Source organism: Myotis yumanensis, unplaced genomic scaffold (assembly GCF_028538775.1).
Source record: "Myotis yumanensis isolate MYYU_CA2020_CCGP unplaced genomic scaffold, mMyoYum1.0.hap1 SCAF_13, whole genome shotgun sequence".
NCBI lineage: Eukaryota > Metazoa > Chordata > Mammalia > Chiroptera > Vespertilionidae > Myotis > Myotis yumanensis.
This window is the reverse complement of record NW_027223764.1, coordinates 7,606,229-7,629,882: the sequence shown is the minus strand read 5'-3', so window position 1 is coordinate 7,629,882 and position 23,654 is coordinate 7,606,229. Positions and strand designations below refer to the sequence as shown.

The window sequence follows — 23,654 nt, the reverse complement described above, 5'->3', positions numbered from 1 at the left end:
GGGCCCCCAGGCTAACCCCCGCGGTCGCCTGAAATCGCCTACCATGGGGGACGAAGGCGGCGGCCGCGGCTGTGGGCCCACTAGGGAGCTGCGGAGGCTGAAGCAGCAGGCGCTGGAGTACTACCGGGAGAACGACGTCCCGCGCAAGCTGGAAGAGCTGCTCAACTCCACCTTCTACCTCCAGCCTGCCGACGTCTACGGGCACCTGGTAGGGACCTGGGACAGCACCCGCTTCCCTCCAGCCCCTCCCCCCGCCCCGCGCTGCGGCAACGCTGTGCGCCTGCGCCGCGAGGTCGCGCACGCGCGTCGCTGCCGCGGGCTTGGCGACCGCGGTGGTGCTGGAGGGTGATCCTGCAGAGCAGCAGCCGAGCAGGGAACCTGGGGCGGCGAGATTCCAGAAAGAAAGTGGTAGATGGGAAGCAGCTAGCTAGAGGGTAGTGGGCTCCAGGCGGATTTGTTGCTACGGCGACAGCTCGGGGCCTGCCAGGCTTCCTCGCTGCCTCGGGACCGGCCGGCCCGGCTGCCGGTTGTTCTTGTAAACACAGACCTTAACACCGCGCAGCTCAGTTTACATTCTCCAGCGGCCTCCTCTCGGTCACGGGATGAACGCGCTGGCGGGGACCTCAGGCCCAGCCCGCTCCCATTGCTTCCAAGTTTCATTCACATCAAGCCTGGCTCCTGCCTGGATGCCTGGCCCCACCTGACCAGCACCCACTCAACTTCCATTTCAGATCAAAGTCTCGGCTGCTGCACCCTGGACTGGTTGTCCTTCAGCGGTCCCAGTCCCTGCAGCATTTTTTTTGGATGCACAGTCAGCTCCGCGGAGAGCAGGTGCCTTTTCCTATCACCTTCCTGGTTGCTGTGCCCAGTGCGATTTCTGGCACAAACCTTAGCCTGAAGCAGCTTCCAGGCCCATAAGTATTAACCAACACCTACCTTCTGGAAGGCTGCGTGGTCGGGACTAGCAGGAGTTTGCACTATGGTGAGGTGTGACAACGAGCAGAGTATGCAAATGCTGTGGAGAAGACCCATGTGTTTACAGGGTTCAGAAGCACATGTTATGGAGACAGTGGGTTCAGAGGATACTTGAGGAATGTTTGTTTTTCTCTCGTGGCCTATTACATCAAAGTTGGGGGTGGACTGAGGGCGAGGTGTGTATTGCGTGCCTTGTGTTAAGTGCTTTATATGTTATTTCACTTAATCCTTGGGACCCCTGTGAGGTAAAAATTATGTTCCCATTTTACAAATAAACTGGCCCAGTGAACTTAAATTTTTCCCAAGGGGCACAAAGAACTGCAGGGAGAAATCAAACCAGGTCTTTGTCCCTAGTACCCAGCAGAGGGCCTGGTACATAGTGGACGCTCCCAAACTATTTATAGGATGAATGAATGAATACAACTCTGAAGTCCACTATTTCTTGCTAGAGGAAATCTTGAAAGTTAACTGGTCCAAGCTCCTCATTTTACAAAGACACCAAGCTCTTGTCTCATAGCTACTTAGAGCAAAAGCTGAGACTAGAAACTTGGACACTGGTTCCCTGGTGTAATGCTCTTCCCAGTCTATCAGGCAGCCAGGACTTTAGTTTGTGTAGCTCTCTGAGAGTTTATACTTTGGTTAGAGGCAAAGCCAAATATTTTTTTAAATGGATACTAGATAAGGTGATATACCGTTGTGCGCTAGACTGAGGGACAGATCACTTAAGCTTACTAAAGGATTCAGGGTTGGGAAAGATCCCTGTCGGCTGTAGTGTCTGGGAACGTTTTGGCTTGGACTTACAAGGTTGTTAAGGAATTTGGGTGGGCAAAAAAGCAACCTCCTTTTCCTTTTCCTTCTCACTGCCCTAGTTTGAGCCTTCCTTATTCTCACCTAGTCTCTCCTTCTATTGTGTCCATCGCGCATAGTGCTGCCAGCGCAATGTTCCGGATCTTCAATCTGACCATCATTCTTTTGCTTAGAAACTCCTGTGGCTACCCTTTGCCTGCCAAGTAAGATCAAACACCTTCCGGTGTGTGATTCATAGCGCTCCCCTCTCTACCTCTGGTAACCCTTCCTCCCTCCCTGGCTCCTCCATACCGCCCACTTTCCCCTAAAGCCAGAAGTTTCCCACCTCCTTCCCCTTTCCTTATCCTAGTCCATCTACCAGAAGTATAAACACTGGACTTCTATCGTCTACCTGTTGGAATACTGCATCTCCAGTGTTGAGCTCAAATGCCATTTCTTGCATGCTTCTGTTACATAAAGGATTCAGACCCTTGTGGGCAATAGCAATACTCTTTATTCTTGCCTCACAAAATTCACAGGTGAAAGTGTGTGGGACTGCGAATCAGGCAGAGGCTTAGCCCTATAATAGACTGTCATCTTGGTGGTCCCCAATGAACCACACCACCAGAGTGAACGGACTTGTGAGAGTCCCTTCCACCGTGACTCAGAACTTGGCCTTGTGACTGGCTTTTATCAACGGCCCATTGGCAGGCATGATGCAGAGGCTTGGTAAGTGCTGCCATATCACGTCTGGTAGTCTTGGAACAGTCCCTCTCAGAATCTAGTCATCATGCTGCTGCGCACAAAGACACCCGATCACCCTGCCGCAGGGAGAAAGGTCGTGTAGAGAGAGGCCCTGGTAGTTTGAGACCTGTCCGGAATGCTGAGTCATGAGCCTGGTGTGCTTACTAGAGAGCCCTAGACCTTCTGTCTTAGCTCCTGAGTAGAAACACCATCTCGAATCTTTTTATTCAGGCTCCTTGAGCGGGCTCTCCACCTTGGCTTCATTTTCTTTCTTCCATCTCGTTCTTGGATCGCTTCCACATGGCTCCTGCTCTTCTTCCACATCAATGAAAGTGCTATTACCAAGGTTCCAACAATCCTCTTCGACCCGGTGGAGAAAGGAAATGGGGTAATTCTATGCGTGAACTGATGGCCAGTGCAGCACAGCCTCTGCATAACTCTTCAGCATTAAATTATCAGAGGCCTTGCTGGGATGAATAAAAACTGGCCCACGTAAGGTTTCTTAAGTTTTAATGCATCCGTGTTCTAGGGACCAATTGACTCTGGTATCTTGGAGGGATAGGTGAGGGCCAGCTAAAGAATGACACAGGGCCTTGAACTAAGAAATGCATGTGAGTTTCTGCTGAGAGTTGAAAAGACAACAAATCACCCCATGTATCAGAGACTCAACATCAGGTGACATCCAAATCTCTGTGCCTGAGGGCGGGGCAGTTCCCACAGAGCAGCTAGACTCATCCTGCACGAGGAGGACACTCGGGTGGGGGGGAGTAGGGGATTTGTTAGAAACTAGAGCAACTGTGAATGACCTTTTAAAGGTAAGTTAGGTGTGGTATCCTGACTTTTATCTTTCTGTGTTAAAGGCAAACTGCTTTTCTAAACTTGCAAAGCCACCCACCATCTGCAAAGTGGTGGGGAAGCATGTGCTGGACGGACTGGGGCTTCCCACCCTCCAAGTGGAAATATTCTGCACCATTCAGAATTTTCCCAAGGTACGAGGCCGCTTACATGGGTTCTTCACTGCATTTATTGTCTACTCTGTGGGAAATGAATGTTCTGAAATACGGTGTTTGTGAAACACACCCACATACATTTTTCGGTAGGCATGTACATAAAGTATGAACCATACAATCAACCATGATGGCTTTATTATGTTTCAGTGTAATATGGTACAGACATGACATGCTAACTTGAAGATGATCCAAGGTGGAGAAAGGAAATGGAGCAAAAATCCTTTTAAAACCTGACATTATTATTATGATGAGTTCCATAAATCTACAGATAGGTTTATAGATTGATATATTTATATCTAGATTCTATGTAGATTTAGAGAGATATAGAGTGAACTACCTAAAGAAAAATGCATTTTCATAATTTTAATAATTCATTTTAATTGCTACATTTTAGTAATTCCTATGCATTGTTAGAAGCAATTTTGCTATAGTTTCTGGAAGGAAAATAATTATGATTAAATCTGTTTGTATACTTTTCGCTATTTATTGGAGAGCTAGTGATAAAAATGAACTTAAATATAAGGTTTTTCTACAGGGATTTTGTTGTTGCTGCTGCTAATTCTCAACCAAGCATATTTTTTTCCATTGATTTTTAGAGAGAGTGGAAGGGAAGGAGGGAGGGGGAAGAGAGAGAGAGAGAGAGAAAAAAAGACACATCAATTGGCTGGCCCAACTGGGGTTGGGGATTGAACCTGCAACCAGGTATGTGCCCTGGACCAGGAATCAAACCCGTGACCCTTCTGTACGTGGTTCTACATTCTAACCACTGAGCAACACTGGCCAGGGCCTAAGGGGATTTTAACAAGGCAGTAATTTTAAATGTCCCCTGAAGTTGTGTTCCATAGTATTTCAGTAGCTGTAAAAATACCTCAAGGAAAATTATATATCCTCATTTTGCCTTTGAAAGTAGGGATAAAATATGCACATCAAAAGCCAGTACATCTCCCATTTTCTGCAAGAGGTAGAGAAATTGTAGAACACGTTATATTCTTTTCAGTACATGTGTTCTGTGATGATGGCGACTCACTTCGAAGTCTACGAGAACGTTGTGTCCGAGCTGGCTGAAGCGATGGAAGCAGAGAGGTTGGATGCCGTCAGCATTGCTGTGCAGTGGGTCAACGAAAACATCACCCAGGAGCTTCAGGGCCTAGAGCCCTCCAACCAGGCTGAGGTGGACCAGGTGCTCAGGCAAGTCTTCCACTTTGAAATGTAAGTGTGCAGTCCTAGCCGGATTGGCTCAGTGGATAGAGCATCGGCCTGCAGACCGAAGCGTCCTGGGTTCGATCCCCGTCAAAGGCACATACCTCGGTTGCAGGTTCCTCCCCGGCCTGAGCCCTGGTCGGGGCATGTGCAGGAGGCAACCAATCGATGTGTTTCTCTCACATCGATATTTCTCTCTGTCTTTCCCTCTCTCTTCCACTTTCTCTTTAAAAATCAATGGAAAAATAGCCTCGGGTGAGGATTAAAAAGAGAAAGAAAGAAATGTAAATGTGTGGTATAAATATATATGTTTCCTTTCCATTCACCTGTCAATAAAACAGGTCTCTCATATCCATAGGATACAGCAGTTAGTTAAGAAGCCTATGCTAAAGCAGCAAACTTTAGCATAAAATGTTGCTTTTCTTCTGAAAACCATTATTAAAATTTTGCTGTGTAAGGCTACATAAGGACTTCTAACCTCTTTTCGTGCATAGAGCTTCCTTTGGATTCAGTAAAAAGATTCTCAGGAACAGAATTAAGATTGGAGTTGATGTCCTCTCCCTCCCTCTCCCCACCTCCTCATATACCCTCATTGAGCATCCCATAGCCTTCCATCTAGTCACAATGAATGAGTGATGCTTATTTCCTGTCCTCCAGACACAAGCAGGTCTTCCATATCTTGCCCATCGGTTGACTCTGAAATGTGAAAACCAAGGGACTGTTGAGTGGGGCTTTGTGAGTATTGTCCAGTGCCCAGTGAAGTGGAGACTAGCATTACTTCTCCTTTTGTGCAGGTCCAATGCCACCATCTCTTGGCCATATGAAGGTCAACTGGATTCTGTTTCTCTAAGCTTCATCCCCTGCTAAATTGTACATGACATTATATTTGAGTTTGCTCAGAGTTGGATCATGACCCTTGTAAAAACCTTTTTATAAAATTAGTTTTTGGTTTCTGAATGCTATTACACTTATTCCTTTTGTGTGTGTGTGTGTGGGGGGGGGTTCCTGTTATTATTCATACCTTCTATTCTGTACATTACTTCTTTTCTGGAGCTTTCCTTCCCCAAACCTTCCATCTGGACTGGCTCCTCTCTAGGCCTACCGCAGAGATGCCGTAAGACATCCCTTCCTTGTTCTCCTATTGCCAGATCCCAGGTCCTCCTCTTTCTTAACTTGCTGGATTGTATCCTTTAAAAGTAAGAATGAGAAAAGGATGTAAAGTTTTTGAGTTCTTAACATGTGTGAAAATGTCAGCACTTTGCTCTCATGGTTGACAGTTTAGCTGAGTATAGAATTCTTGTTTAAAATCAATTTCTCTCAGCACTTTAACGTCACTGCCCCACTGGCGTCTGGATTATTAATTAGTCTAATGCAAATCAGATTCCCCTATCTTTGTTGACTTATTGATGCTTTTTTGTCTACGGGAACTTTTAGCCTCTTTTCTTCTGTGTGACTGAAATTTTATATAGATGTGCCTAAGTGAGATTTCTCGAAAGTTTTTAAGCCTCACCCTCCAAAAAAAGAAGTCTTGCACATAGTGCTATATACTTCATTTTCTATTCTTGACTCATTTTTTCTTCTGACGGTCATTTATTGAAAAAGAAAATTCAATAGCCCTTAATCAAATTACATCTTCAAATTTACTTTACAAATAGAATCAAATCTCAAATAATTTAAAAACAAGGCTGAAATCTTTAAACATTTATTTCCAGGCCAAAATTAATTTCAGTTCTTGAATACTGTTTCATAATAGCACCATTGTATTTTGGCCTTGGAAATTGAAGCTGATTGTTCTTAAGTAGCTAAAAAGCAGAGTTAATTATTAAAACATATTGGGGTCAGCACTAAAACATGACCAAAACTACGAGGGATATCCCTAAATATGCCCCTCTACCGCCATATTTTCCATTAAGGACATTCTTTGAAAATAAAGTGCAAGAAGATAAGGAGGGAGAAGAATTGGAAAAGAGCCTGGAAAACTCAGCTGTACACATATCTTCCTCTCTGATGCCACCACCACCAACAACTCCTCCTCCTCCACCACCGGCCAAAAAAAAAGGACAGAAGCAAGGTCAGCGGCTTATCATCTTGCAGAACCTTTAGTAACAAACATGTGAGGAAAAAAGACTGAAGCTCAGACTGCCTTGTTGAGGTAGAGTCTCATAGCTGTAGCCCTAGGTTGGGCTACCAGCAGGTACCATCCACCCTCCATGCCACTTCCTTGCTTGAAGCTTCTATGTTGGACTGTCAGGGTTTTACCCCGTCTCACCCTCTGTTTATTTATTAACTTATTTTTGTAAGATGAACATAGTTCTTACCCAGAGGTGAGCATTTACGAAATACACAAAGTGCACTGAATGGTGTGGCAGTGCCGGAGACAGGGAAGGGGAAAGTGGCATGGGGAACCTTTAACTGCCCCTCAACATTTCCATTAGTTCATCAGGAAGCCACTCCATATTTTAAAGATAACCAACATTTTCTCAGTCCTATGTAACATGTTAATAAACAATGTATTTGGGACACTTTGCTATTGTAAAGCAAATAATCGAAGTCATCATGGCCCTTTGTTCCATGCTTTCCAACAGTCCCTCCAGTAAGTTAATTCTGGAGCTGCTGCTTGTATTGTAACAGTATTCTGTATATCTGTCCAGCTAGAACACGCTCCTTGAGGGCATGAACCATGATTTGTTCACTTTAGCACTGCCAGTGCCTAGCATGATGCCAAGTGCAAACTAAATACCCACTTAATGTGGGTTCCATTGAGTAAAAAAGCACCAGAACCAGAAAGTGACCAAAGAGACTGTGGAGACAAAGTCTCTTATTTCACAGATTCAGATGCTGAGGCCTGGGATGGGGGGGCGAGAGGGAGAATTGCCTTGGACAAAAAAAAAAATACGTTAGACCAATCTCTTGGGAGGGCGAGGACAGCCACTACTGAAATTACATGTAGAGACCATCAATGGATATTCATTTGGCGGTTGCTTTTGACTGATAGAACTTGGAACACAAGAGAAGGGAAGAAGTCAGAGGGGACAGTAACTTGTTAAACATTTACTGTGTGCTAGGTGCTTACATCTTACTCCACTTATCTTACCTGCTTGACCCAAGTAGCTCTGGGGAAAACAAGGACAGGAGGACACAAGAGACTAATGATGGACTCAGTGGTACATGCTCAGCCTGGGTGGCGGAGAACATATGAGAGTGAAAGATGAAGGATTCTGGTTGGATGATTGGATCTGAAGGCATTTCTAAAAGAAAAAGGCATTGGCTGGGGGCTGGTGAGAAAGATATCCTATATAATAAAAGGGTGATATGCAAATTGACCCTAACAGCAGAACAACTGGAAATGATTGGTCACTATGACACACATTGACCACCAGCGGGCAGACGTTCAATGCAGGAGCTGACCCCTGATGGTCACTGTGCTCCCACAGGGGGAGCTCTGCTCAGCCACAAGCCAGGCTGACGGCTGCCAGCACAGCGGTGGTGGCGGGAGCCTCTCCTGTCTCCTCAGCAGCACTAAGGATGTCCGACTGCAGCTTAGACCTGCTCCCTGCTGGCAAGTGGACATCCCCCGAGGGCTCCCAGGCTGCCAGAGGGATGTCTGACTGCCAGCTTAGGCCCAATCCCCCCGGGGAGCGGGCCTAAGCCAGCAGGTGGACATCCCCTGAGGGTTCCCCGACTGCGAGAGGGCACAGGCCGGACTGAGCCCCCTCCCCCCCCCCCCCCCCCCCCCAGTGCACAAATTTTTGTGCACCGGGCCTCTAGTATAGATATATGCATGAAGAGATGTTCAAGATCAAGCTGGGTATACAAGAGCTGTGGTAGTATAGAGAAAAACAAAGGATTTGGAATCCTCTCTTTTTGAACTTTCTGATAAATATTGGGCAAATCTTTTGACATCTCTAAGCCCTAGTTTTGTTATATGGGAATGTGGGATAACAATACCTGCCCATATTGGATGTTCTACAAATTTCTTAGGCAAAATCCATGCCTAAGGACTGAGCACTGGGGAGTGGTAAATGAAGTCAAACAGATAACTTGTTGGGGGTTGAGGTGGAGAATATGTTATTCCCAGCCTCGGTTTTCAACCTTTCTTTATGCTGAGCTTTTGTACCTGTAAAGTAAAGCCTTCAAAAAATAGTTTAATAGTTTTCTTAGAGTCAGACTTCCTAAAAAGGAATCTGTTATCAATATTTTTCCCTCCAGGTCGGAAGAGTACTATCACAGAGAAACCTCTCCCACCTCCAGAGCCTGTTGAACCTGTGCTCTGTGGCAGCATGGCCATAGGGGCTGTGTCACTAGCTGTCGCCAAAACCATTGCCGTGCTGGACAGTAACCCTCTGTACTTCCATATCGCATCCCTGAAGCACCATCAGGTTAGTCTCCATCACATTCCGTCACCAGGAGCCTGGGCATCTCAGTATGAAGGGACCATGTTTCTCATTTCCTCTTGCTTTTCTCCCATTTCAGGAACAGCCAGCAAAGCTAACTATTCCTTTGCTAATGGTATCTCTGGTCAGCTGTGGGAAGTCATCGCCTGGGAAGCTGAATTTAATGAAAGAAGTGATCTGTATACCCCATCCTGGATTAATGGCTAAACAAGTACCTTACATTATCTCAGGCTACTTTTTCTAAAAAAAGATATACTCTATCGTCAATGTGTTTTTAAGTGTAGGTCCCCAGACTTATGACTCCAAAGGAGAGGGAATTAAATGTAAAATGAGAAAAAACATTTTAACACATTAGGGAAAGGGGAAGAAAGCAAAACTTCCAACAAACAGGAACACAGTTAGACCACCTGGGACCTCTGGTTCATTACAGCGCTGACTCATGCTGGTGGCTCACAGGGGAGCCACTTGCATGTAACCGTGCAGGCCTTCTCCTGGGAGAGCTGAGCTATCTGGTCTGTACACTCCAGCAGCAACAAAAGGGAGCTGGCACTTTCCTAGCAGCCCATTCTGCTGAGTTAGAAACTCCAGGGCCTGAAGATGAGAGATGGCAGATTGCCAGGCACATAAGAGAGGGTTAGTGCATGTTTATGGAATATGGAATGAAGGAATCCTAAGTTGCATTTTTACTACTTAGCGGTGTGCTAGTGTCTACATTGTTCTTCATGTCTTGGCTGAGTCAATATCCTTTTTTAAAATTTTTATTTTGGTTAATACCCAAGGATTGAGTTATGTGCCCTTGACCGGAATCGAACCCAGGACCCTTTGGTCCTTGGGCTGACGCTCTATCCACTGAGCCAAACCAGCTAGGGCAATATCCATCTTTAAATACTCATAAAGTATTCTACTAAGTAGGCATTGGGGAGAACTCAGTGTTCATGTTCTATAGGGGATGTTTAGGAAGAAAGTACAGGAAGCTCCATCCCCTCTGCTAAGACAGTGATACAGTGAAAAAATCATTGTTTTTTAAACCCCAAGACGGTTTGTGGTAAAGAATTCTTTTTGAAAGAGAATAACCATTGCCTCCCAATTTGTCAGTTGGAGAAAACTAGACTTTATCTCTGGCTCAACGTCTGTCAGATCAAGTTCAGATCCTGGTGCCAGGATCTTTCCTGTAATGAAGACTGGGTGTGCGGTGTGGGTACCAGAGCACTGGCCCACCGTTCTTTATCTGCCTTCATATGCAGATCCCACTGTCATCAGAATAGGCTTTCCCACTTTTTAAATGACCCTGGGTTTACAGGAACTCAAACACTATCATGCAGAATCCCTTCATGACCTGTGACGTGTAGTGCAAGAAGGTCCCGTCAAGAGACCGTGAAATAGAACGAAGTGAACTTGATCCAACCATCTGAACCAGCCAGCTCTGGACAACGAAGAGAGGATACTGAGGAGGAAAAGCCTCTCATTCATGTTTGATGGACGGGAACCTGAGGGCTGACGATTAGCATTTAATCTTCTGATGTCATAGACCTTGTCAGGGACCCTACAAATATTCTGAGTTAGGAACAGCCGTGTGTGGTGAAAATTTTTATATTTAAAACTTCTAGACTGCCTTTGTGGAAGATCATGTTTATTCTGCTTACAGGGTGTGGAGATGCTTATGGAAATTCAGAAGCAAATAAGCAAGACAATTGAAACGGTAAGTAAAGAGAATCTATGACATCTGGTTATTGACGCTTATATAACTTCTAGTGTCCAAATTATGGTTGGTTATGGAATTAAGTCAATAGTGTTATTGATATAGAAAATGTGTTCGTTTGCTTTGGGTTTCCCATACGAGCAAAGCTTATAAGCTGTGGTACGTAATCTCATTTTGATTTCTGAGGCAGCTGGCTCTATGCTAAAATCATCCTTAGGATTCATAGGGAAAGAAAGGATTTGGCCCCTAGGAGGTGAGAGGCAGTTTGGAATAACAGTTAAGGCACAGGCTCTTGTTTCTGCTTAGAGTTCCAGTGTTGGGCAAACAGGTGCCCTTGGCCAAGCAGCCCTCGAGGGGGGGCCACAGAGGCAGGATGGCAGGCAGCTGTGAGTTGCCAGCTGTGCCATCGTTGACGGGCAAGGCTGAGGCCAGGAGAGGGATCTGATCCTTGTCTATAAATTTGCAGGCATGGTACGGAGTTCCCAAATACCCCTCCACCCGGTTTCCCCCAGTGTTACAGGACATAATGTAACAGGACAGAATACCATGATATGTTTGTCAAAATTAAGAAACCAAAATGGCACATTGCTATGAGCTAAACTCCAGACTTTATTCAAATTTCACTGGTTTTTCCACTAATGTCCCTTTCCTGTTCCAGGATCCAATCCAGGATCCCCCATCCATTTAGCATGAGGCTTTTGGAAGCCCTAGCCCTTCAGCCCCTGTAGGATGGGGGCTGAGACAGGAGAGCATGGGGGCTGAGGAAGGAACTTTGGCTCCAATGCTGTCTTGCCAGCACAGAGTCCATGCAGGTGGGGGCACCTCCCTCCCCTGTAGTGATGGGGTTGGGGAGCAAGCCATACAGTTGATCAGAAATGCTTTAAGCACCAGCTTGGAGCCAGGTCTGTGACACTATTCAGAATGCAAACCTCTTTATGGGTGACCCGCCTGCAGATTTGGAAAAGTTAACCCTGACCTTGCACTCTGCTTTGCCCCTCCTTAGCTGTGTGACGATGACTACCCATCTCATGGGGAGATTGTGAGGAGTAAATGAGTTCAATACAAGCAACGTGCTCAGAGTAGGAGCTGGCATAACAGTGAGCAATACATACTGGTGGTTGTTATCAGAGCAGGTGGAGGAAATCCGGCCTCGAGGATGAGGACATTCAGGTTATCTGAGCTTTCTGCATTCAGCCCGACTTTCAAACATCTTATTGCCTTTTGATTATTCAAGTAGCTCATGAACGTGCTTATGAAAATTCAAATACTGGTAGAGCCTGTCACCCCTGCCACCAGCTCCTCACCGTGCCCATGTCTGCCTTGTTCACCACTGTGTCTCTCCTGCCTGGCACGTGGACCCGCTCCTGTTATTTTTACCAGGGGAGAGAAAGGTCAGCTGACTCCACAGTGCACAGAGCAGGATCATTGTATTTGCACATACTTGAGTGTGAACCATGCTGATTTTTGACAAACATGACCCCGTTTATAGCCAGTAAATGCTGGACATGAAAGTGCAGCCTTATCAGTCCCCCAAATTGTGGGAACGTCTCTTCAGGAAATATCTTTGCTGTTCATCTCAGCTGACTTTAACACACATCAGTCACCAGATTTAATGACCCTTGGCTGTTTCCAAAAGTCAACTCCCCCCTCCCCTTGTAGGAGAAAGTTGTTCGTACCCTGATAATATTTGAAACAACATGTTGGGCTTGTGAAAGCAAATCCCACAGTGGTCTTATTCCTTATGGGCAAGGAGGGGACTTTGTATGCATAATACTTTATTTATATGAGTAGAAATGCATGAATAAGTATCTACATGCCCCATAGATATGATTGGAGGCAGGAGGTAAGGATGAACTAGTGGGAACATGTGCCTGATTTTGAGAAATAGTTTAGGGTTTATAAAGTAGGGAGTGGCTGGCATGATTTGAGTGTGTGTGTGTGTGTGTGTGTGTGTGTGTGTGTGTGTGTGAGGGGGGGCGGGGATTGATTCACAGTGTGACTGGCTGGGCTCCTCTGGGACCTGAGCTTTGCTTGCTGCCCACAGATAAGTGATACCTCGCTATCTTCTGTCCCACAGTCCCCTCCTCCAAAAGCAGAGATGAAGAAAGGGCAAAATGGAGGCAAAAGAGGTCAGGTCAGTATCTTGCCTTTTTACCACCCTTGTATGTGACACAGTTCATCTACGTATTCCCTGCCCCTTGGTCTCTCCCGCAGTCACTTTGCTCCAAGACCAGGGCTAATGCAAGGGGGAGTCTGCACCAAACCAGGAGCACTGAACCAGGCAACCGAGAGCTGGAATATCGCTAGCCCTCGCCTTTCTGCCAGCAGGCGTCTAGCCAATCAACGGCTCCGAGGAGCATTCTGAGTAATAGGGTTACATTTGAAACCCGAGGCAAAGTGTTGGGGAAGTTGAATCTCTCTGCTAACTAAATGAAACGCATATCAGGTGCTTTAGATTTTAATCGTGCTACTACCAAGGAGAGAAAAGCACAGAAAGATAGCCACTCCTTACATCTGGTCCCCGAAGGCACTGAGGCACCATTTCCGATGACACATTGCCAGATCTCAGATTTTGCCAGGAGAGTTAGGCGCACGATTCTTGGGAAAGTTTGCCATGCTGGCTGCAAGAGCCTTGGGAGACACGCCCAACTTGTTCAGTTGGTCCCTTTGGTATTGTGGGTGCTTTGAACACAAGAATTTCCCCCACTCTTCCTTTGTCGAATAGAAGGTTCCTCTCACTAACATTAGAAATGTTGGATGTACTGAAGGGTCCCAGGTTTGATTCCGGTCATGGGCACGTATCTTGGTTGCAGGATCAATCCCTGATCCCCGGCCCTGGTTGGGGCACATGCAGGCGGCAGCCAATCGATGTCTGTCTCTCACATCTCTGTCTCTCCCCTCCCTGCCACTCTCTCTAAAAATCCATGGGGAAAATATCCTCCAGTGAAGATTACAACTACAATAAAAATGTTGGATGGTCCTTAGAATTAACTAGGGCTACTGCCAGTAACAAGGGAATGTTTATAGCTAGGTTCACAGTAGCTCTTGAGTGTGGTGCACACACACTCACACACACACCCTTAAGCCCTCGGAAGGACTGATATCTCTTCAACTTATGTGATGATCGCGTGGTGCACGGTTTATGGCCCAGGCATGTCAAGGCTGGCCTCCCAGGAGAGGCGTGTGGCTGCCTTGCCCTGGGGTCCTTTGACTCCTCAGATCTTCTTCCACTGAAATCTACCCTCAGCTGCACCCTCTGAGCTGAAGTCTTTAGTCCTTTTTAAAATGAAAGCTCTCCTGAAGGAGGGGTGCAGTGCTAAGTGTTGGCAGTTACATTCTCCTAAAGGAAAAGGGAGCACGGGAAAGAGCAGGTTTGGGGGAAGAGGGCAGAGGGAGGGACAGCCTGGAGAGGCACCAACCTGGTGGTGCGGCGCAGGTGAGCCCACGAGCCAGGGCAGAGCCAGTAAAGGGATAACACGCGCACCCAGAAGACAGGAAAGTTGTTCTCCCGGCCCCGCTCGAAAACCTCGGCAAGTAAAGGAAGAAAATTACTCCCAGACACCGCAGGGCAAACCTGTGCTCCGAGGTCACCCAGAGGTGAGTGGGACCGAGACAGAGGATTAATCCAGAATCAGAGGAGCGTTGTTTCTAAAATGCGCCCATCACGGGAGACTCCCAGGACAGTGACGTGCTGTGTTTACACTCGTCATTTTCCTTTGACCTTGCAGCAGCCGGTCACTGGCAAGATGTCCCATCTGGGCTGCTTGACCATCAATTACGACACCATAGAGCAGCCCCTGCTCACCATACAAGGAATCTGTGCGAACTTGGGGCTAGAACTGGGGACGAATCTGTATCTGGCCATCAACTGTGCTGCGCATGAGCTGGTGGACTATGTGAGTTTCTTCTGCAGAACATTTGCTTTTTGTTGACGTCACATTATCTTTAAGTTAGAACTGAAAGGAAGAGCTGATCTGTATATTTTTCAAATAGATCTCTCTTTGTTGTTGTTAATTTAAGGGGATGGGAGGGGGGTCCAAATATAAATGGAGTTAGCTAATGACCAGAGAATACATGATTTTTAAAAAGAAACAGAAAACATCCTAAGTATATATAGACATTCTGTCATAAAAGTGACTAGAATGGGTTGCTTACATTGCAATCATGAGAGCTATTGAAACATAATTTCACGGACTGGGATGTTTTGCTGAGTACAGTCACTTGGTTGGTAAATGCTGAATTTGTCAAGCGTGAAAAGTAGACCCGCTGCAAGTGTGACTTGATAAACCCTTCTAGACACGTGGCTCTCGGAGTTTGTGCCGTGACTCACTTTTTAAATATAAAAATATTTCCAAGTTATTGAAGTTTATGGGTATATTTAGAGAATATACCCAATTAAGCCCATCACAGCATTATCCACAGTCTGGGGTAGGGCAGAGCGTTAGTGATGAAACTTCACCTAGGGACCACACCACATGAAGTTATTTTAAAAAGCAAGAGAATGGAAAACAGGTTTTATCTAAGAATGTTGTAGCCCTCACTTCTTTGGGGGACTTTATCAGCAATTAACCTTTAAATGTGGGAAGTAGTTACGTTAGGAAAGCTATTATAGGTTGTCTGTTTCATACACATACTTGCCATTTCCAAATACATAAATGCTGAGTCCAGGTTTTATAAAATGCCCAGCACATTCATATGCATTTACGGTGACTTGGCAGTTAATGTCAAATTCAGGGGATATGACCAAATAGAATTTCGCTTTGATTTAGCATTCTAACTTTCAATTTCAAAGGAGAATCTGAACAGTATATAGAAACCCTAAGTTTCAGCTGATTTCTAAAAGTTCTTTTACTTTTCTAAAGAAACTAAGCACATAAAGGAATGTTTAATGTAATTTCCTGTTCTTCACATAATGATTGGTTCCTAGGCATACCATTAAGAAAAATAATTGCATGTTTTCATCAGCAATGAATACCGAGAACTATGAATATACTGACTCCTAGTGCTAACTTGAATGGGTATTTATTGCTCAGATTGAGTGAAATATATTAGCTTGACATCACATAATTCTTACAATAATGTTAGTTCAAAGTCTAGCATTTCCTTACTGACAAGATAGGAGTTTAAAATGTTCAAGTATAGAAACTAAAAGTTCTTGCCCTTAGCCAGTTTGGCTCAGTGGATAGAGTGTCAGCCTGAGAACTGAAGGGTCCCAGGTTCGATTCCAGTCAAGGGCACGTTCCTTGGTTGCAGGTTCCATCCCTGGCCCTGGTTGGGGTGCGTGCGGGAGGCAACCAATCAATGTGTCTCTCTTAAGTCAATGTTTCTTTCTGTGTCTCTCTCCCTCTCCCTTCCACTCTCTCTAAAAATCAATGGAAAAATATCCTCAGGTGAGGATTAACAACAACAACAAAAAATAAACTAAAAGTCCTTGATGCTATTCAGTGTGAAAAAAGTTATGAAGTCCTTTGCATTACGGATTTCTTAACCTGCTTCATTCCAATGGAATCCAGTCCATTAGCAGCACCAGCAGGAAGTCACTAGCAAACCAAACAGCCATTCCGTTCCCTTCCAGCTCCCTCAGTATCCCAGGTGCCATCCCTGAACACAGACTTGGAGGAAAGGTGCTGCTTTACAGAGAACCTACAGATCCCTCGGCCCTGCTAACCTCTGTACCTAATGACTTGGGGGCTCACCAGACTTCAAATGATTGGGGCTGCACTAGAATTACACTTTCAGGACAGAACTGGTGCTACTAGAACCTGCATGCTGAGAAAGAAGTGCCTTCACATATTCACTTTATCTTTCAAAAGCCTAGCCCTGCTTTCAAATTCTAGAATATTCCCAGCAGAAGAAATCCACTTGTTCAGTGTGAGTTGGAAGATGGTGGGTTCTGGCGAGTGGGCAGGTTTGCGTGGCGCTATGGTTTGTTTTATGAACTTAGGTTGTTGCCCGTCTACCTAAGCACCACGTCATAAACCTTAGTTTTTTGTGCAGAAGGCTTCATCCGAAGTCACTGGGGCATCAAAGGGGATGGTGACTTGCTTTCCCCAGGTTAATATGGAACAGATATTAAAAGTAAAATGGATACATTTCTTATGTGAATATGGCCTGAAAAGAATCTGTTTGCAATCTTTTCTGTGAAATGAATGAAAATGTATTTGAACCCCATTTTTAACATTTGAGGAATTCAGTGTTTAGCCTCTAATATCTTCCTTACACTCGCCAGAGTAAGGGGAAGTATGAAGTGATGACGGGAACATACAAAAACACCACTGAGATGGTTGACCTGTATGTGGATCTGATCAGCAAGTTCCCTTCAATTATCGCCTTAATTGATCCTTTCAGGAAAGAGGTAAAAGGATTCGCCTTGAGTTTTATAATAAAATCTCATTCTTTTGGATCTGTCATCTGAAATGTGTTGTAATTTGGGCTGGGAATGAGTTGCTTTCTTCCGGCATCTATGGGAAAAGGCACTTACTAAGCAAATGAATCGCAGAAACACAATGACCTAGGAGTGTGCCTGTCCACGGAATGAAGCAACCTATCCCAGGCACTTCAGGAGTAGCCGTACATTTACAAGCAACTTAACTGAGGGCCGCTGAGCCCGCTGTGCTAGCTGGAGCCTCAACAGGTTAATCATAGATCATTTTCAAGTGCTCATGGAAACAGGACTTTCCACTAGGCCAGGGGTCCTCAAACTACGGCCCGCGGGCCACATGCAAATACAAATATTGTATTTGTTCGCGTTTTGTTTTTTTTTTTTTTACTTCAAAATAAGATATGTGCAGTGTGCATAGGAATTTGTTCATAGTTTTTTTTTAAAACTATAGTCCGGCCCTCCAACGGTCTGAGGGACAGTGAACTGGCCCCCTGTTTAAAAAGTCTGAGGACCCCTGCACTAGGCCAACTGTTTTTAACCTAAATCCAGTTACTGCATATGCAGGAGAGTAACAAAGCCATATATTTTTTTAAAGGTTTGATTTATTTTAATCTATTCAAGCTAATGCCTCTAACAAGGGCTGTTTATGTGCCACAGAAGACCATCTCTCTCCCTTAAAGAGCAAAACTGAAATTCTCAACTTATGAATGTGAGAACCATTAGATGAACTGAACAGACACCCTCTCTGAGATAACGCAAGGTTTCACATCTGGGGGCAGGAAGAGTGTCAGGTCTGGTTGGGAGCCCCAGGCTCCCTCAGTCCTGTCTTCCCTTTCACAGCCTTAGCTCCACCCAGACAGACTGAGCTCAGCGCTTTCATCTGGTCTGTTTCCCAGAAATAACAGTAGAATCTTCTAACCAGCCAATCTTTAGCAACATTACGGATAACACAGTGGGCGAGGAAAGCCTGGGTTTGAAGAGCTTCAGAATCAACGTGGAGAATAGCAGCTAATGTGTATAAACATTTTATTCACTAGATCTTTACGCTCAAATGTAATCATTTTAAGTTTCTGTGTGGCTGTGGTGTAGGCACCCTTCAGCCGCAGGTGCGAAAGAAAACCATTGCGTGTTATCTCAGAAAGGCGTACAACTGTATGTGCTATATGATTCCTGTTGTTCTGTGGTTGTGTTCAATACCTTATAACGATCAATTCTTAAATATTCACCCAGGACTCTGAACAGTGGGACAGCCTCTATAATGCTCTTGGTTCCAGGTGTTACATAATTGCGGGAAGTGCCTCCAAAAGCATTTCCACACTTCTAGAGGAAGGCAACATCAGCACCCCCAAATCCAGTGGGCGGGTCATAAAGCACACCAATCAAACGACGATGACTGACTTGGTGGAAATAAGCAAGCTCATCGACAGTGAGTAGAAAAGCCGAGGTCGCAAAGACTCAGCACGAACTCGGTTATACAAGAAGCCGAAAACAGGCTGTGCGGTGGCTAAGCAGAAGCATGGGCTAAACCTGGGAGGGAAAAAACAAACCCCACCGCCTGTGAGAGATCTGGTGCTGGGAAATAAAAGCAGCTTCTTCACTCCCCGGCGCCCCCTGTCAGCCCCAGCCCCGGAGGGCATCTCCTTTAGAGGGGCCACCACGAAGGTGTGGCCAGGCCACTGCCCTGTCAGCTGCACATAACAGGACAGGGATCCCACTTGCCCACACCGGCTTTTTTTTTTTTTTTTTTTAATTCCTCAAGTTTCACTTTCTTAGCACCTTGAGGTCTTTCAACGTGCTGCTCCCTCAGCCTAGAATGCTTTGCCCTGTCCTGTTACTTGGCTCCCTACTCCTGACCCTTCAGGTCTTCTTGCCTTAAGTGAAGCCTCTTCTTGGCATATACAGGGTGGGGCAGAAGGAGGTTTACAGTTGTGAGTACATGAAGCAGAGTTTATTCCTGGATTATTATTTATTACTATGTTATTGGCCGTACAAGTAACTGTAAACCTACTTTTGTCCCACCCTGTCTCTGCCTTCCCTGACTCCCTCCAGCCCTTGCAGCAAACCTTTCTCATAGCAGCTTATATTTATTTCCCCTTTGTAGTACTGGCCACAACTACTCGTACAATTATTTAGTGCCGGGTGTCTCCCACTTGACTATAGACTTCCATGAGTTCACGGGAGTCTTGTTCACTTACGCACAGTCCCTGAAACATAAATATCAGGAAGTAGGCAGAAGGCTAGTCTCAGACCTGGAGCAGGACTCAAAGTGGGACTAGCATCCAGGGGCCTGGGAGGGTGCCGGAGAAAGGAATGAGATGCCTGTAGACCCCAGGCCTGAGGCTGCCCTGGTCCAGGGCCCAAACTCGACAGTCAGACTATCCCTCACTTCAGATTGCCGCTGTAGCTCCCGCCTCTGAACACGCAAACACTGTCCCTGTAGGGAGAACTTTGGCTCACACTCCTTGTAGACTTTGGTAAATTCCAAGGGGTTTTGAGATCCTGAAATGATTAAATACTATCCACGCTGCTCTTCTGATAAGTCAACATTCAGAATGACAGGCTCCTTTGAATAAAATTCTACACAGTGAGTTGTAAAATACATTAGGCCAGTGGTCCTCAACCTTCTGGCCCTTTAAATACAGTTTTTCATGTTGTGACCCAACCATAAAATTATTTTTGTTGCTACTTCATAACTGTAATGTTGCTACTGTTATGAATCGTCATGTAAATATCTGAAACGCTGTCCCTGTGAAAGGGTCGTTCGACCGCCAAAGGGGTCGCGACCCACAGGTTGAGAACCGCTGCATTAGGTACCATCAACTCCCCATGCGATGCCTGGCACTTAAAGTGTCCTGACTCAAAGATGCACTTTTCCTCATTGAACAAGCACGAAATTGAATCGTGGTGTATAGCTGTGGTCTTAGAAATGCTATCGATCTAATTTGAGCATTTCCCCCCTTTAGGGGTAATAATGGTGACTCTTACTTACAATCTGTCATACCTTACATTTGACGAAAGGGAGCATTTAGTATTTAGCATCTAAGCTACTAGAAAGGGGTGAACAGATAAAACCAGGTATTTCGGGGGAAGGGGTGGGCGTGGGAAGCAAATATTGGGGTTAGAATTCTTAGGTGGTCAAACAATTGAATTGTCACGGGAAACTTTTAAATCTCTGGGCATTTTTACATGTTGCTCTCAGAGGCTCATGCATTTGCACACTGTTTCTGTACCGCGGGAAGCTGAAAAGAACTCCTCTGCCTGCAGGTAAGAAGCACGTGGCTGTCTTTGGAAGCGCGGAAGGGGAGTCTGCAGATGACAGCCTCGTGGACCTGGTAAGTGCTGCAGGCTGGTCAGCTGCAGAATTGCCAAAACACCGCTTTTATCGGGAACTGGTGTTTCAGAGAAATACAGGCTTTGGCGGAGAAAGTCCTAGAACCTTTTACAAAATAGACTTGCCGCCTCCCTTCTGCGAAGAGCTAAACGTTGACCTTGTAAAAAGAAGAGAAATGGAAGTCCTGGGGAAAGGGATGAGCACACTTCGATGACTGGGGTGTGCACCTGCCGCCTCACCTCCTAGAATGAAGTGCGGAAGGCCAGCACGCTCTTAGGCAAAGTTAGCGTGCCTACACGACCAGGGAGGTGTGTGATGCAGTGACACTCTCTGTCTGACACCCTCAGCTTTAAGCAGGCCCCCTTACCTATGTAAGACAAAAAAATGAAGTGATAAGAGAAACACGCAAACAGCACACAGGGACAGTGTCCTTTTAGAAAAAGGTGACTTCTCCATTTCAAAAAAGTTGTCTTTTGCCCTAGCTGGTTTGGCTCAGTAGACAGAGCGTCAGCCTGCAGACTAAAGGGTCCCGGATTCAATTCCTGTCAAGGGCACGTGCCTAGGTTGCGGGCTCAACCCCCAGTAGGGGGTGTGCAGGAGGCAGCCGATCAATGGTTCTCTCTCATCATTGATGTTTTTATCTCTCTCCCTCTCTCTTCCTCTCTGAAATAAAAAAAAAATAATTAAATAAATAAAAAATAATAAATAAATAAAATAAGTTGTCTTTTCCCTGCTTAAGGCCGTTGGATTGGGTGTCCAGTTTATCAAGTTGGGAGGTCTTTCTCGCGGCGAACGGGTGACCAAGTACAACCGCATTTTCACTATAGAGGAAGAACTTGTCCAGAACGGAACACTGGGTATGTGCTGCTTTCTTGCTTTGTTTTCACTTGGCCGTGAACAAGAGAACAAAGACGGGCAGAGGGGGAATAGAAGTCCCCCAGCAGGAGGGCAGGGGACTCCAAAGACTAGAAATAAGAACTGACAAACCAGGATGGCATGTGCCACAATGTGCATTGTTTCCTTAATGGATTATCTGTTTACCTGAATGTTTAACACTCTCGCCAGCTGTTCGTCTTGATAAATAGGCTGCGTGATGCTTTTCAATAGAATTGATTGATTGGAATCTCCAAGCCTACCTTTTGTTGTGGTACAAATCAAAGCTGAGGTTTCTCTGCACAACCCAGGAGAATTAAAGGCAGGTTTTTCCTGATGGCTTTTGGAAACCACTCATTTTACTGAAGACAAGTAGGCAGCGTGTTCATGTTAATGCTGTGCTTTGGGAAGGCTGTCGTCTCAAGAGAAAGGAACCAATCACTCATGACATGAAACCTTTGTAAATTTGCATGGGTCCAATCACCTTGTATACTGGTTTAACTGGAGAGAAACACCCCAAATATGCAGTTTTACTTTTTATATTATGGATGGTGATGGCCAAAAGTACATTTGTAGCACACAGAGACATTAAAACAGCGGTTCTCAACCTGTGGGTCGTGACCCCTTTGGTGATTGAATGACCCTTTCACAGGGGTCGCCTAAGACCATCCTGCATATCAGATATTTACATTATGATTCATAACAGTAGCAACATTACAGTTATGAAGTAGCAACGAAAATAATTTTATGGTTGGGGTCACAACATGAGGAACTGTATTTAAAGGGCCAGAAGGTTGAGAACCACTGCATTAAAAGAAACCATTAGTTATTGTGGAATTCTAAAGCTACTCTGTATTTTAAGATAGAATAAATGAAGTGGTATGCTGAAAATGGTATATGTTATTTACATAGTGCTGACAATTAAAACATGACCCTTTCTTGGATGCTGTAAATGAAGTCTATTAAAGGAGGTAGGCGCATTGTAGAATGTATTGGGGAGCGCACCCATGGAAGCAAGGAAGCAGTCCTACTTTATGACTCAATACATACATCAAAGAGGAAAAAAGAGAGAAACCAACAGAACTTGTGATTATACATTTGTCATGTTTACCATGTGTCACGATCCTGAAACACACCCTAAGATTCACAGAAAAGGAAGATATAATCGGGAGGCCATTCCTGAGTCACGTAAAGGCAGTCAAAAATGACTTGGTGGTGTTTGGTGTGTGACACGGGCCTGTTGTTTCAAACAGATGACAGTATATCCTGCCTACACACGCATGATTACTTTTTATGTCATACTGACTCATGGAAGCCTTAGGTTCTTACACGACTTATCACACCTCCAGCCAGACCTACCACGAGGGCAACAGCCACTTCAGGGCATCCAAAAGGACCCTAGTGACCGGGGACCAGCCCTCCCTGGTGGCAGCGCAGGCCCCTGGATGCACAGACGAATGAGAATGCTCGGACACCGGCGGCGCTCCATAAACATTAGCAAACCGAGCACCGGGAAAACAGCTAAGGAGACTGTCCCTGCCCGCAGGGACCAGACCGGAACAGTCTCAGTCTGCACTCGTTTACCGCGGGGTAGTCAGTAGCAGTGGTTTGTGCTCATGTACAGGACGGGCCTTCCCTCTAATTTACCTTCTTCCTCGGAGCCTTTCCTGCTAAGCCACTGCCCAAGTCCACTGCATGTGGAATGTCCCAGAAGGCTGTGTAAGGGTGCAGCGCACACCGAGAAGAACAAGTGTCCCGCAGTTAATGTGTAACCAAAACAGGCCCATTGGAACGGTTCTGGAACCCTCTCTGATGGTGGTGGGACACCTCCGGGCATGTCTGAGGATGATCTTTAAATCAAACAGCATCAGCATCGGCACCGCTGGATCGGACAGTAAACACTGTTGTCGTTGCTTTCTAATAGGTTCCAAAGGAGAACTCACCTTTGTCCAGCTGAACGAGGAAGACAACAAGGCTGCCGAGGAGCCCGAGGCCGTGGCTGCCGAGGCCGGTGAGCTGCCCGAGCGCCCGGAGCCCATCTTCCCCACAGAAGTCGTAGAGGAAGCGGCCTGAGCTCGAGCACTTCTGGACCGGGCTGTCCACATCCGTGTTTTCGGGCCGCAGGTCTGAAGTCTGTCTTCTTCATCTTGGTTTTGTTCTAAAACTTCACTAACTTTGTGCTTCTTCTTCTCCTTTACCATTTGGTGAAATACACATATAGCCTTTCTGCCTGTGTGTGGTCCGTGTCTCACAGCCATCG

The 23,654-nt window shown here is 45.7% G+C and overlaps 2 protein-coding genes across 6 annotated transcripts in view; one reads left to right on the top strand and one right to left on the bottom strand.

The window, feature by feature from the left end:
- The window catches only part of HSPA12A (heat shock protein family A (Hsp70) member 12A), a 110,955-nt gene extending 110,723 nt beyond the window's left edge, over positions 1–232 (bottom strand). For all 3 annotated transcript variants that reach the window (XM_070432189.1, XM_070432187.1, XM_070432193.1), the window contains exon 1: positions 43–232. Coding sequence is in view for 2 of the 3 variants with exons in the window: in XM_070432187.1 (XP_070288288.1) it covers positions 43–45 (3 nt within the window). In the remaining variant the exon portion in view is untranslated. The remainder of the gene's footprint in view (positions 1–42) is intronic.
- Positions 34–23,654, top strand: ENO4 (enolase 4). 3 transcript variants are annotated; one of them, XM_070432194.1, is made up of 14 exons: positions 34–208; positions 3,366–3,494; positions 4,513–4,724; positions 6,629–6,786; positions 8,925–9,094; positions 9,189–9,320; positions 10,755–10,808; positions 12,886–12,942; positions 14,537–14,704; positions 17,038–17,163; positions 18,421–18,616; positions 20,455–20,522; positions 21,261–21,378; positions 23,319–23,654. In XM_070432194.1, exons 1-14 carry the CDS (start codon positions 44–46, stop codon positions 23,465–23,467), a joined length of 1,902 nt encoding a protein of 633 aa, XP_070288295.1. In that variant the 5' UTR covers positions 34–43; the 3' UTR covers positions 23,468–23,654. The 3 variants fall into 3 exon arrangements, with proteins under 3 accessions (XP_070288295.1, XP_070288296.1, XP_070288297.1); XM_070432195.1 differs by having other exon boundaries at positions 4,513–4,703; positions 23,319–23,653; XM_070432196.1 differs by lacking the exon at positions 34–208 and adding an exon at positions 2,467–2,490 and having other exon boundaries at positions 23,319–23,653.